Raw genomic sequence first — 13,412 nt, 5'->3', positions numbered from 1 at the left:
AATTGAAATCTTAAGCATGGCTTCTTAAGTGTAAGACGAACATGGACAATAGATTCTGCGTTCAGTGTGATGAAGGTTGACTAAGTACATGTAGCTGTTTTTAAATCCCAGTAATTCTCGGAGCCTTTAACTGTACATCTCTCCTAAACGAAGCCAATAAATTGCTGCCCGTAACTCGTTGTGTTCTGTGTTTCTCCCTCCTAATGAAGGTACTGCTGAGTGAGTATTGCTGTGTGGGATTTTCTTCTAGCTCTCAGTCACAGCAGTTCTGTTGGAGGTTTCTTTCTGTTAGAAGGGACTTGTTTCTCTCCACTATTGCACCATATTTGGTCAGAATGGGAATAACTTTACACAATGTGCTGAACTCCCTTGCATATACAACTTTCCACCAATGGACCTTACCAGAGGGGCCGCTTTACATTGGCTCATGCCCATTCTATGTGGTAGCCGTCTCACAAACACACTTAGCTTCCCTTTAGCTAAGTACAGATTAATGGCAGAACTGATACAACTTCTACACCTTGAAGCCTGTCTGCTACACAGTTTTACGTTAGCTAAACAGATCAATATGCAATGTGTACTGTATCTGACATACACTAAAGATTTTATTTTAGCAGAAAAGGCTTTGGACTAAACTGTTACTCGTGTTAGCCACGCTAGCACCAAGTACAGTGCATCAGGCCTAGGCACACTCTAAACATTTGCCAACAAACCACAGGAATCACACACTGATTTCAAAAGTAGCCTACAAAACGATGAATGCCCGACTTACCCAGCCTTGCAAGAACAATAGGCATCAGTGATCTTGTCCACAGCTATATTGATGTAGAGGGTGTGTGGATCTGCCGTTTTCCTCATGGAACGAAAGCATTTTGCTGTGACGTGCACAATGTTGGAGGCATCTTGTTGCTCAAACACCTTGATCTCATCCAAAAAAGATGACATAAACTTCTTAGGTCCTCTGTCCATTGTAGTAGCTGATATATTGTGAAAATCCGGTAGAAATGACGCACTAATCGGGTCAGAAATACACTGCAGAGAATCAGTCGAAGTGGAAGACGCCATATTTATATAGAAACAACACACGCGAGGCTTTGTTTGTGAGACTTGCGGCCACGTGGGATTTTCTAGGTCGTTGTGGGCGGAGCTTAGTAAGGTCCATTCATATTATACATTGAATTGTGGTTGACCTGATTGAATGGGAATGTGTGTAATTGAATTTAAATATATACGAATAATTGAATTTATTTGATTCTATGCTTTTGGGCATAAATCGGATCAGTTTGCTTTGCAAAGTGCATTGAGATGACATTTGCTGTGTGAAGGTGATATGAACAAAATAAAACTACAAAAGGAAATAAAGATTTTTGTATGTTGTTTTATTTTCAAAAATCTGAAAAGCAAGCTTTAATAAAACAAAAATAAGCCCTAAATCTCTCCTCTCCTCTCCTCTCCGCTCACCGACGCGCTCTGCCAATGGGAGCGCGCACAGACGCACTGAGCGAGCGGGCAGGAGAGACACACGTCCAACATCCTCTGCGCGCCGTACACCTGATCTGTTTTCTGGAGCGCTCCTGAACACCTGCCGTGGAGAGGAGAACAAAAAAAAGCTCAACTTGTCAGCGCGTTTAAACTCTCATCCAAATTGTGATGGAGTTCCCTACCGTTCCTTCAGAGGACTTTCAGGAGGTCTACTCTGGGTCTGCAACTCCTTATTTAAATGCCACATTCTTAGAGGATCTGCTGACTGAACCGTCTAAAAGCAACGAAACCAGCGGGGTCGCAGCCAGAGACACCTCAGGTCTCATCATCGCAGTCTGCATCACGGCTCTCTATTCTCTCGTCTGCGTGGTGGGACTGCTGGGAAATGTGCTTGTTATGTACGGAGTGATCCGGTAAGACACACACGCCACCGTTTAATAAATGGCGGGGAAATGTAAACGCTGGTTTGATTGTTGTTGGATTGATTGATATAATTTTCACACATTTATTTATAGAAAAAAAGATGGTGGATGATTAGAAATGGTGCAAAAATAACTACTTGCATTTACCAATATAATGGATTTTATGAAGATTGGAAAAAATCCATTTTCATTCTGTGTGATTTAGTTTTCCCAGTTTCAATGTGAGGTTGTGACAAACAATTTATGTAAATATTTGATGTTTTCTACCTTTTCACTACTGCACTGCAGTAGACATCTAATCAAAAAAAGTTTAATAGCTGCCCAAAAAGAATAGCAATTCTTTTTTGCAAACTAGTGAAATCCCTGTAACTAGTATTGGCACTGCCATGAGGAGTTAGTGTTGATTTAGGACCCAAATGCAGCAAGGCAGAAATGGTAAGTATAACTGAAGTTTATAAAGAAAATTAAGAACATATATATATATATATATATATAAACATAGCAACCCAGAATCACTATATATATATATATATATATATATATGTTCTTAATTTTGTTTAAAAATGTGATTATTTTATAATAAAATAAAATAATCACAGGAACGCAGGGAGCCAGAGTAGAGCAAAAAACCCAAGAACAAAAGCCAGCAGAGAGAACCAGAGTGACTGAGAACAAATTGTATATATACTGGGGAGCTTGATTACTGAACAGATGGCTGATTAGAAATGGGTTGCAGGTGTGAAGGTAGAGAACAGAAGGTAGACTGAGGAGAGAGAGTGATAGCAAGGAACGAGGAAGAATACACAAACAGGGGAACTGCAAACCAAATCTAATTAACAAATCACTAGACATAAGGAAGAAATAAACATAGATCTTCTTATAAGAAGATCTGAACCAAGGCGAAACTTCAATCATATCAGCAATTCTGCTGAGATGATTGAAGTGGTAAATATATCTACAAAGTATTCAACAAAGCTGCAGCGATGAAATTTTTAAAAGTGGCTTTGAACTAGAGAACAGAAATATTGGCTGATATTGAGGATACTGAATATTTTGGTCTTGACACTGGATTTGAAGCTTGTCATTTTAGCTCCCTCCAAAGACTAAATGTTGCAATCTAGTCAGGACTCTGTGTGAATACCACTAACATTGCTTTCAGTCAGATGCAATGATGTTTTCCTCTCTCATCTTCTGAGGCTGTAACACAACATCCAGGCACATAATCTAATTAGTAACCATCTACTGTCATGTTTTATAGAAACTGATATGTAAACATTTGTTCATTTGGCAGAAGCACTGAAACACACAAGTTTAAGAAAGAAAATCTGACACCAAGATGTTCCTCTGTTGGATTATTCAGGTTTTATCAACTCATTTCAGGATTATAGGCTCATTCTTAAACTGTACAAAAGCTTCTGGGGATTTAGTGTACTTTAGCTAGAAATCTTATTTTATTAGACACTGTTTATCTTTGCTTCTGGATTGGTTTGTCAGCAAAATGAATCACTGCATTAACTGTGATCCGGCTTTGAACATTTTGTGTTCAAAGCCACCAATGAAGCCTCCATGTTTGCCAGCTGAGGCCTATTCACTTCCACTGTGAGTAAGGGTCTGATATAATTCTCTGCTTATCTTCCAACTCAACCAGGTACACCAAGATGAAGACTGCCACCAACATTTACATCTTCAACCTGGCTCTGGCCGACGCTCTGGCCACCAGCACCCTCCCCTTCCAAAGTGCCAAGTACCTGATGAGCACGTGGCCCTTCGGGGAGCTGCTGTGCAAGGCGGTCATTGCTATCGACTACTACAACATGTTCACCAGCATCTTCACCCTCACTATGATGAGCGTGGACCGCTACATCGCTGTTTGCCATCCTGTGAAAGCCTTGGACTTCCGGACGCCTGCTAAAGCCAAGCTCATCAACGTCTGCATCTGGATCCTGTCCTCGGCCGTCGGAGTGCCAGTGATGATCATGGCGGTTACCAAGGTGACGGATAAAGGTGGGTTAATATAGAAAGAAATCAGCGACATTATTTACAAAGGCTGCTTTATTGGAAATTTTCTTTACCGTTTGAGCTGTAAGTGTTGACTTCAGGCAGTGATCACAGCAGGAAGGGTTATTTCAGCTCGGTTATTAATTCAAATTAGCTTCTATGCTTGACCTCCTATTAAAACTAATTGCTTAACTCCTCAGGAAACACCGCCTGCACGCTCAGATTTCCCAAGCCGGAGTGGTACTGGGACACTGTGATGAAAATCTGCGTGTTTATCTTCGCCTTTGTGGTGCCAGTCCTCGTCATCACCATCTGCTACGGCCTGATGATCCTGCGGCTGAAGAACGTCCGGCTGCTGTCCGGCTCCAAGGAGAAGGACAGGAACTTGCGGCGGATCACGCGCATGGTTCTGGTGGTCGTGGCGGCTTTCATCATCTGCTGGACCCCCATCCACATCTTCATCATCGTCAAGACCATGGTGGAGATCAACCACAAGAACCTCCTGGTGGTAGCCAGCTGGCATCTGTGCATCGCCTTGGGCTACGCCAACAGCAGCCTGAACCCCATGCTGTACGCCTTTCTGGATGAAAACTTCAAGCGGTGCTTCAATGACTTCTGTCTGCCGTACCGCTCCCGCTCGGAGCAGAGCAGCTTCTCCAGAGCGCGCAACAGCGCTAGGGAGCCCGTGTCTGTTTGCGTGCCTGCAGGGGTGCAAAGAGCGCCTGGCTGACAGAGCACGGATCAGTCAGAGGGAGAAACGGGTCAGGATGGACTGCAGACTGATGACACACAGTTCTCCACCACAGGAGTCTGAGGTCTTGACCTTTGAATGAACCATGGATGGGGTCCATGTTGTGACCCCTTATTTAAAATATTATTAAAGCATTTTATTTAAAATATACGAGTGCCTGCCGATAAGAAATCTAGATATGTTCCCCTGCGCTTTGCATAAAAAACATATTTAATTCACACAAGATCATATTTCTAGATTTAAAAAAACAATAAGTAATTGGCCCTGCTTTATTTGACTAAAATAATCATTTTCAGCTTTAATAGTTGGGAGCTCCACATTTTACAGAGAAGATTCAGGTGTGAGTTGTTTTCTCCGAAGAGTTTTTGCGGCGCTAGTGGCTCGTATTTTTTATTTTTTTCCACAGTAGGCAGACAGGAAGGAGGGTGAGGAGAGGGGGGAAGACATGCGGCAAAGGTCGTCGGGACCGGGAGTCGAACCCGCGACGTCCGCGTCGAGGACTAAGGCCTCCAAACGTGGGGCGTGCTAACCCGCTGCGCCACCACAGCACGCCCCAGGTGTGAGTTGTTTTAAAGAGTATTTTTAAGGTCAGTTTGAGGCCAGTGATGGTGTATGGTCAGACGAATCAGTGTAATCGTCACTCTCCCACAGATTACATGCTGTAATTGATGAAGCTCATCTGCCTTTGATAACAGTCTGGATAACACCTTCCTGTTAGAACAGCAGAGAAGATTTTGTTGAAGATACTAATGATCGTGGCTAAAAAACGTACAGTTTTGAAGTTAAATGTCATACATGATCCAATAAAGGATGTCTAAAAATTACATTATAATCCTAAAAATTGTAGCAGCTTGTAAAAAAGATGAAGGACTTCAAAGTCATCAATTTGACAGCATCAGCGCCACATACGCTCTTTTTATTAACTCAAAAACATCCTGAATTTAGTAGTTGGCATAAGAAAATGTTTTGTCAAAAGCTGCAAAGTAGTAGTAGTAAAAGCAGCAGATTGTTGAAACTATGAACTGTTATAATCGCAGTTTGTATTTATTAGGTTCTCCATTCAAAGCAAAAAAATTTTTATGAAAAAAGTTTGAATAAAAAAACAGAAAAGAAACTAGAACATTTCTTTCAGGTTTTCTACTAAATTTTCCTACTAAAATGTAAAACATTGGATATTTATTTATTATTTATTTATTCATTTCTTTCTTTGTTTTTATTTATATTTCAATGGTTTAGTTTTACCTAACACTTTTATACAGTCCAGGGATGCAGCAATATTAAAATTTGGGTCGATGTTGATATCCAATATTAATACTGTTGTATTTTCCAATATTATTTATATTGTATATATTTCTCTGCACTTTAGATACTGTAAAAACAACCAGTCATTTATTTTGGCCCAGTTTTTCTTATAATAGCGATAAGTTAAAAAATGACTAACTTTGGCTGATACCGATGCAGGTGCTGATTTATTGTGCATTCTTAACGCAAACCCAGGCTACGTTAGGGCGACAAACACTGAAAAGGTTCTGAGCTCCCGACCAGTAGCTGTATTGTCACGACACATCTTTGATTTCATGCTATTCTACAAGTGAATGTTGATATGAGATATTTTTTTTGCATTACTGGATGTATTTAACTCTATCACACAGAAGCACTGCCTTCATGAATGAGTAGCAATCACCTTTCATCTCTGCTCAGCTGAATATAATGTAGTATAAAGATGAGCGACTTGCATTTTTTAAGGTGTACTGGGGCGGAGGGTAGTTTAGTGCCAATGATGACGAGAGAAGACATACTTGAGTGGCTGCCACATTTAACATTGCACGCTGTATGAAATGTACTGTAGAGATAGGGATTTCTATTGGCCAATATTTAAAGTGTTATTATTCATTTTGTGGTTTTGTTTGATTATGTTTCTGCACAAATGAGCTAGAGTTGGGTGAACAAAGAGTTGTGTAATTACTAACACTGTAAATATTGATTCTGTAGTTAAAAATATATATATTCTGTTGCACTTTGACTTTTTTCTTTTTTTTGCCCAGAATTGATAGGAGAGCATTTAAACTTAGCACAAAAAGCAACACTTTTCTTGGTTGGTTGACTACGTATTTCTCTGTTGCAACACTTCTTGGAAATAGATCTTGTACTGTCATACTTATACTATTTATTTTCTTTTAAAAGTCACTACATTTGTGAGGAAAATGTATTTGTGGGTTGCGCAGCAGAGGTTGGTAATTTTGGTAGGAAGAACAAAAGCTGGTCAGGTGTCAGAGGTCAGGTGTGGAGGTACGCCTTTCTAGTCCCAAAATCTGAAGGTAGTTTCTGATCAACAACCTTCTGTATGACCAAGAATCTTTGAGTCTGTGGAACCATTTAAGGTGAAAGAAATGTGTGCTGTTGTCTTTTAACAACATAAGATCTATTGCCAAAAGGCATTGTTCTAACAAACGCAAAAAAAAAAAAGTTAGTTGTTGTTCTAAATGTATACATTTAGCACAGTCATTCAATGGACCTTCATCAGTAAGAACGGTGAAGATGTTACTACTTTTTTTCCCTGATTTATTTTGTTTCTAAAATGACAAATTCTTCTAAAGAAGAAAACTATTTTTAGTTTTTAAAAATTCTGCAGATGTTCACACACATGCTAGATTATACAAATGTTATATTTACTGCTTTTATCGTTGCTGAGAAAACTGCTGTAGTTTCTTTCTGGTGTGTTTTATTTTGAAGTACTGATTGACAGTAGCTAAATTCTGCACTTCCTTTTCCGTGACATTTATGTCTTGTATGCTGTTAACAGAAGTGTGAGATGTGTGAGCTTCTTGTGTAATTGGTAGAATAAGTTGTTGATCATTATTTGAGTTAGTATACAGCCGACTTGTGGCACCTGGTCACAGTTGAAGCTAATATTTAAAGTCTGTGCAAATGTAAGTGAATAAATAAAACATGACTGCATAAGACTGTGTTGCATAAGACTGTGTTTGATGTTTGAACTCCAAAAGAAAAACATGATTAACTATTTCAGGATGTCTTGTATCCTTTTAACTCTGTCCCTATTGAAGAAAATCTTCCCCACATACTTTCCCATAATGCTGCCACCACCATGCTTCACAGTGAGGGGGTTTTGTTAAGAGTGAACATTGATTTCTGTTCTACATGTTGGCTGATAAGTTAAATTTTGGTCTTTAGTGAGGTAAAGCAATTAGATATAAAACTATTAGTGTTTCTGACTCAGATATGAGATTAAGAAACAACTTTAATCAGATCTTTTTGATTTTCTTCCCAGCTTAAATTTGAACATTACAGACTAACTGGAAATTGACAAAAAAAACAAACAAACAGCATAACCATTTTCTCACATAAAGATAAAATAATAACAGAGGGATTTTAATGGAATCATTCATCATTGTTTCGAAGATGTAACAGATGCAGGTTTGCAAACCACAGCAGACACAGTGGCATATTGAAACTGAGCAATTCATGTAACACTGATTATAACTGCTGAGTAAGTGCTACCTCACACAGAACTTAATATGTGCCAGAAGAGACATAATGATTATTTGATACACTGATGTGGGCTTGGTGCTCTCTGCAGCAGATGCTTGCAAAATGACGGATCCGATTATCGAGCCTCGCTTGAAATGTTGACTGAAAAGCTGAAAAACAAAAAGCTGTGAAGCATCAATTTTCATTGCAGGAGAGCCGAGACTGGATGTTGAATATGCATGCCATCTGCTAGCAGTCGAAACAGGCTGCTTGGAAATGAGAGATTCGTAAGGAAGCGAAGCCTGACCCATATATTTTATTTTGCTGACAAAACAAGAGTTGCAACTCAACCCTTTAACTGTTGTTGTGATTCACTCCCAGCAGAATACACTTTGTTATTCCTCACACCGGTGGGTGACAGCTTTATTAGGACCTTGAGGTGGATCATTGAGTAGATGAGAAAGTGTGAAAATCGGTTAAAACTTTAAAACTTAAATGCCTGTCTCTAAACAGGGATATTTTTAAAAATAGAAAATGGTGGGTAGATTTGACAAGATGTTTATTCCGTTTCTGGTTCTGGACTAAAGCCCAATGATCTCTGATTACATCAACAGAGACTGGCACTCAGACAAAATTATGTGGCAATTACAGCTTTATTGGAGCAGATGAGAATATCACTGAAAACCTAACTTAGTTCAGTGATTCAAACGGGCAAAGTTATGCACAGAGTTATTTTGATGCCTGTGTCTAATGAAAATTTTAATTTGGGTTTGTCTAAAAATTACAATATTATGTAAGATAAAATAGATTTTAATGTAGAAATAGAGAAGACTAGAATAGAGATAACTTTTACTGTCTGGTGTACCAGCAGTAAAGTGACGGCTGATGGGAGCATGCAAATTCAGACAAAGGCGAGAAATATAAAAACGAAAAATAAGAATGTACAGAAAGTCCTAATTGAAAGTATAAAAAAATGTACTGTACCATTGTTAAAAATAGCATTGAGTTTCTGCTTTGAAATGAATAAAATTAACTCTCTGATGATGTTCTGATGCATTGAACTGTCTGCATGTGTTACATTATTCCTTCTTCTTAATTTGAGCACTTTTCTAAATCATTCAATCAAAAATGATAGGAAATGGATCTATTTCACAAACGAGTGTATATGAAAAAAACAAATAGTGCCTCTACATTTATGACCACCCACCACTTCAGCTGCTGGTAATTTCCATTTTCTCCCAGAGTCTCCCCCTGGCAAATCTTTTTTACCGAACCATAACTCAGGCTGTCGCTCAGCAGTTGGATAAAAAGAAATGGTTTTTATTCCAACATGCCCGTCAAGGACCTCTGAAGCTAATTGTCACCCAATCAATATGAGATAGACACAGAGGTCCATCATAGGGATGAGTCACACCACGTCCTTTGTTCACAGCTGCGGCTCCACAACCGTGGCCTCCAGAAGAACCTTCAACCCATGGGATGAACGACCCAATCTATCAGGCAAATCACCAGTAATTACAGAAGCAGTCTGCAGGCAATGGAAGACCCGCAGTTTGACAGCAAAAGAGATATTTATTTGCTAATGACCCCTGTTTGTTTTCAGGCGCATCTGCTCACACGTTTTCTTAGAAAAAGACAATTTACGCGGCACAACGATAACATTAGAGTATTTATGTCGTTTAGTACATTAGATGCTGACTAATGCATGAGTAAAAGCAGTGGCATTTGTTGCTTCAATGTACTGACAGGCAGCTATTTGTTTGTCAGACAGGAAGCGTGACTGTATAAACAATTTAAAAAACGGTGTTCTGTAAAGTGCCCTCGGCTAACAAATGAGCCCACGGATCAGGCGTTGTATTCCCACCTGCAAAGTAAAAGCCGGAAAACAATGCACTGTCAAGAGTAGTCCAGCCTACGTGGTTGATGGAAAAAAAGATGCGTGGGTGAAATGTTTGCTGGTACAAACATAAACACTCACTCACACCCGCATCGGTCATTTCATCACAGCAGTGATAGAAAAACGAGGAGTGGCTCAACAAGTGGTTTAGGAGCAGCAGGGTTTGTGTCAAACTGTTGGTTTCTGTCAACCATTTCTCTCCTGCGTGGCTTAAATATCACACAGAATGTATATATAGCTTTGCAAACGTATTCGTGCTATTATAGCTTTTCACATGTTGTCGCTTTACAACCTCAAACAGGAAGACAGCTGTGATAGGCTGACAAAAAGTAGAGCAAAGTTATAAAGTGGAACAAAAATTATACATTTATGAACTCCAAAACAGTGACAAATTGTCTTGGAGTAAAATTTGCATTGAGCCCCCTGTGCTCTCATACCCCTAAATAAATACCAGTAAGAAGCTTTTCTTCAGCAAAGGCATTAAAAGGAACAATACATAAAAACTGTCGATATCTAGTAAAGACTTGAGATCAGAGCATATAGAATGGCCCAGTCAAATCCAAATGCGACTTTGTGGCAAAATTTGATGTGAGGAAATGTTCTCCAGTCAATCTGACTGATCTTGAGCTATTTTCCAAGGAACAATTGGCAGAAAAATATATATCTCTAGATGTGCAAGGCTGGTGGAGACTTACAGTACCTGAAACAATCCAGGTGTAATTGAATAGATAGAGATACCTGCTTTTCATCTCTGCCTCTTTTTCTAATTATTAGGGGAATTTTGAAGGAAACTGGTTACACTGTATTTCATGTAGGGGTATCAGAGTAAGTGGGCAGGATTAAAAACGCATGCCTCACATTTTAGCTTTTCACTCATAGAAAACCATTCACTCTTTCCCTTTCACTTTACAATCGTGTGTCACTTTGTTTTTATGTTCCAAATCCATTAAATCCAATAATATACATGAAGGCTTGTCATTCTGGTGTAAGAAAACTCTATCCAGGCCTCTCAATACCAAATACATTTTCCAAATGATTTATTCTATGAAATAATCCTGGGTTTCTTAATTGAAACCTTCTTAAGACACTGCATTCAATCTAATTCTTAATGGCATGTTAATTAAGAAACCAGCCGGGCAATTCAAGAGCTGCCAAGTTACACACAAAGAACTGCTAAGTGATGGGAACAGGTGCAATATTGCACTATTTTATTGAACACATCGTGAATGCACAGGCTGCCCGTGAAGAGGACGCTCCACACCTGCAGCCTGGAGTCACATCCTGTAATGGATCAGCTAGCTGCTGTGATTAATGTGGCTTTATCTGTTATTAGGAGCGAAGAAGCAGCAGTGCAGGCGCCGTAGACGTCTTGGTCTCTCCTGCGATTAGCTTAACAAGAAGAAGATTAGAGCCCACACTCGTGATGACAAATCCACTTTCGGTGTGTGTGTGAATGAAAGGAACTAATCACAGGATTCCATTGCTTCCATTCAGCACAAATGTCTGTCTTTGTGCTGGGAAATTTTGAGTCTTTCTTTTTTCTACACCATTGTCTGTCACTGAATGTTTCTGCATTTTAAAAGCTTATGAAATCATTCAACCTTGACACCTGTTAACCTTCACAGTTTAAATCGGTCAAAACCTGTGTTTTTAAAAAAGGCTTTTACTTTCAGCTCCGAAAAAAAAATAAAATAAAATAAAATGTTCTGCCATTCAAACAGAAAGTTAATTAACTAGAATTGCATTCCAAAAAGAAAATCCTGCAGTAAAAATATTTGCAGAAAACATGCGAGATGTGTTTTAAGAGTTGCTAAGGTCTTTAAACAATCCATATAAAGAGGAAATTACAGCATGTTATGCAAGGAAGCGAAGCATCAGAAATCAATACAATCTTGTTCAAACTCAGACTGTGCAAACATTAAGATCTTTAATGCAATCTGACCTCTTATAATGTCTGACATTTTTTCCAAATCAGAGAACGTGCAACAAAACAAGTGATGCACTTAGATCAGCTAAGTGCTTATAAACTCTACATTAACATGTCAACAGTCTCTGATCAGCCTTTTGCCACAATGACTCTAGTCCAACAGAGAATCCTCAGTCCATTTGTTCAGATGAGAGGAAGATGAGACCAATGAGGACACATGCATCTCAGCTTCACAAATTACACACAGATGAACGTGGCATCATTTACATCCTCTCTGTTCATTTAAATTCATGACAGCGTTTGTCTGGAATGTGGCTATTTGCATTCATGATTGGCATAAAGTGAATGAGATGCAAACTCCTGAGCATTAAGGGAACACAATTTACATATTTCTCTTTAGAGGCTCAACAGGACAGTGTCCAGCTGACAGTAATGGCCCTGGCAAGCAGTGATGTAGGCGTGTTCTAACGGAAAATTGAAGTGCATGTGGAAAGTTTAGAGAAAAGGGGTTGTTAATAAAAAATAAAGGATCTAAATATTCTATTTACAATTAATTTTTAAGACCCAGCAGTTCCCTCTGTCGGATCAGGAAAGGGCACACTACATAACTCTCCAGGGATGATCGATTATGTTCCGGGATCTCCAATCATTTTTACTTCCATATTTCTGTAGCTGTTCCTCTGTATGTTATCGGTGGTATCCTGTGTGTCATTTGCCTGATTGCTAAACTGGTGCACTGTCAGCTGTTTTTAGCGCTTTAAATCTTTTAGTTGAATCTCAACTAAAAGATTAGAGAGTGGTGTTGACCTGCCTGAATAAGGCTACATATATTTTTAATCAGCGTGGTTATGATAGAAAATTCAGAAATGTTCTGTGATCACTCTGCCTTTCAAGCAAAATTTCCAATGTGCTGCAGAATAACTTGACTAGTTCATCCATTCATAACATTTTTTATTATTGTTCCCCACTTATCCCTGCTCCTCTTCCTCCCACTCACTGTTGTCATCCTCTTTCTCTGTCACTCTTTATCCCACTTGTGTTCCAATTAACCTTTAATAAGACTCATTAAACCCACTTCAGTCCTCAAAGCATTCAGAGCAAAAAACACAGTAAGTCTCAATGTGATATCAAGCAGATTATTGTCAGTGTTATCCATTTCAATCCTTCAACTCTTTCCACAGCTCTAACGATGTCAATTTGATCTCTCGCTCTTCATGCACTTTTCTTTTCCCCAATGCAACTTTAAGGGATGGAGTGACAGATGGATCTCTCGTCTCTCGAGTTCGAACCTCCCCTCGATCCTGAGTTTTCTTCTCCCAAGCCACATCAGTGGAGATGACAAACTACAGTCATCAGACTCTCTATAGTCCGATGACTCGCCCTTTCGCTTTGGTTAAACCAGTAAACTCAAATCAGTAGCTGGGAAAGTCTGGGTTACATTTGCTG

General features: G+C 39.2%; 1 protein-coding gene across 1 annotated transcript; it reads left to right on the top strand.

The window, feature by feature from the left end:
* The first annotated feature begins 1,170 nt into the window (after window positions 1–1,170).
* oprd1b (opioid receptor, delta 1b) lies at window positions 1,171–7,614 on the top strand. Its single transcript, XM_032559596.1, has 4 exons — window positions 1,171–1,895; window positions 3,553–3,908; window positions 4,103–4,991; window positions 5,211–7,614. The coding sequence occupies exons 1-3, from the start codon at window positions 1,651–1,653 to the stop codon at window positions 4,630–4,632; spliced, it is 1,131 nt and encodes a 376-aa protein (XP_032415487.1). The 5' UTR covers window positions 1,171–1,650; the 3' UTR covers window positions 4,633–4,991; window positions 5,211–7,614.
* Window positions 7,615–13,412: the final 5,798 nt, after the last annotated feature.

Source organism: Xiphophorus hellerii, chromosome 3 (assembly GCF_003331165.1).
Source record: "Xiphophorus hellerii strain 12219 chromosome 3, Xiphophorus_hellerii-4.1, whole genome shotgun sequence".
NCBI lineage: Eukaryota > Metazoa > Chordata > Actinopteri > Cyprinodontiformes > Poeciliidae > Xiphophorus > Xiphophorus hellerii.
The sequence above is the reverse complement of the archived record's forward strand: the minus strand, read 5'-3'. Positions and strand labels throughout refer to the sequence as shown.

Coding starts and splice junctions, on each gene's coding strand:
- oprd1b (XM_032559596.1), top strand. CDS start 1,651: ATGGAGTTCCCTACCGTTCCTTCAGAGGACTTTCAGGAGGTCTACTCT. Junction 1,896..3,552: donor GTTATGTACGGAGTGATCCG/GTAAGACACACA, acceptor CAACTCAACCAG/GTACACCAAGATGAAGACTG. Junction 3,909..4,102: donor TACCAAGGTGACGGATAAAG/GTGGGTTAATAT, acceptor TTAACTCCTCAG/GAAACACCGCCTGCACGCTC.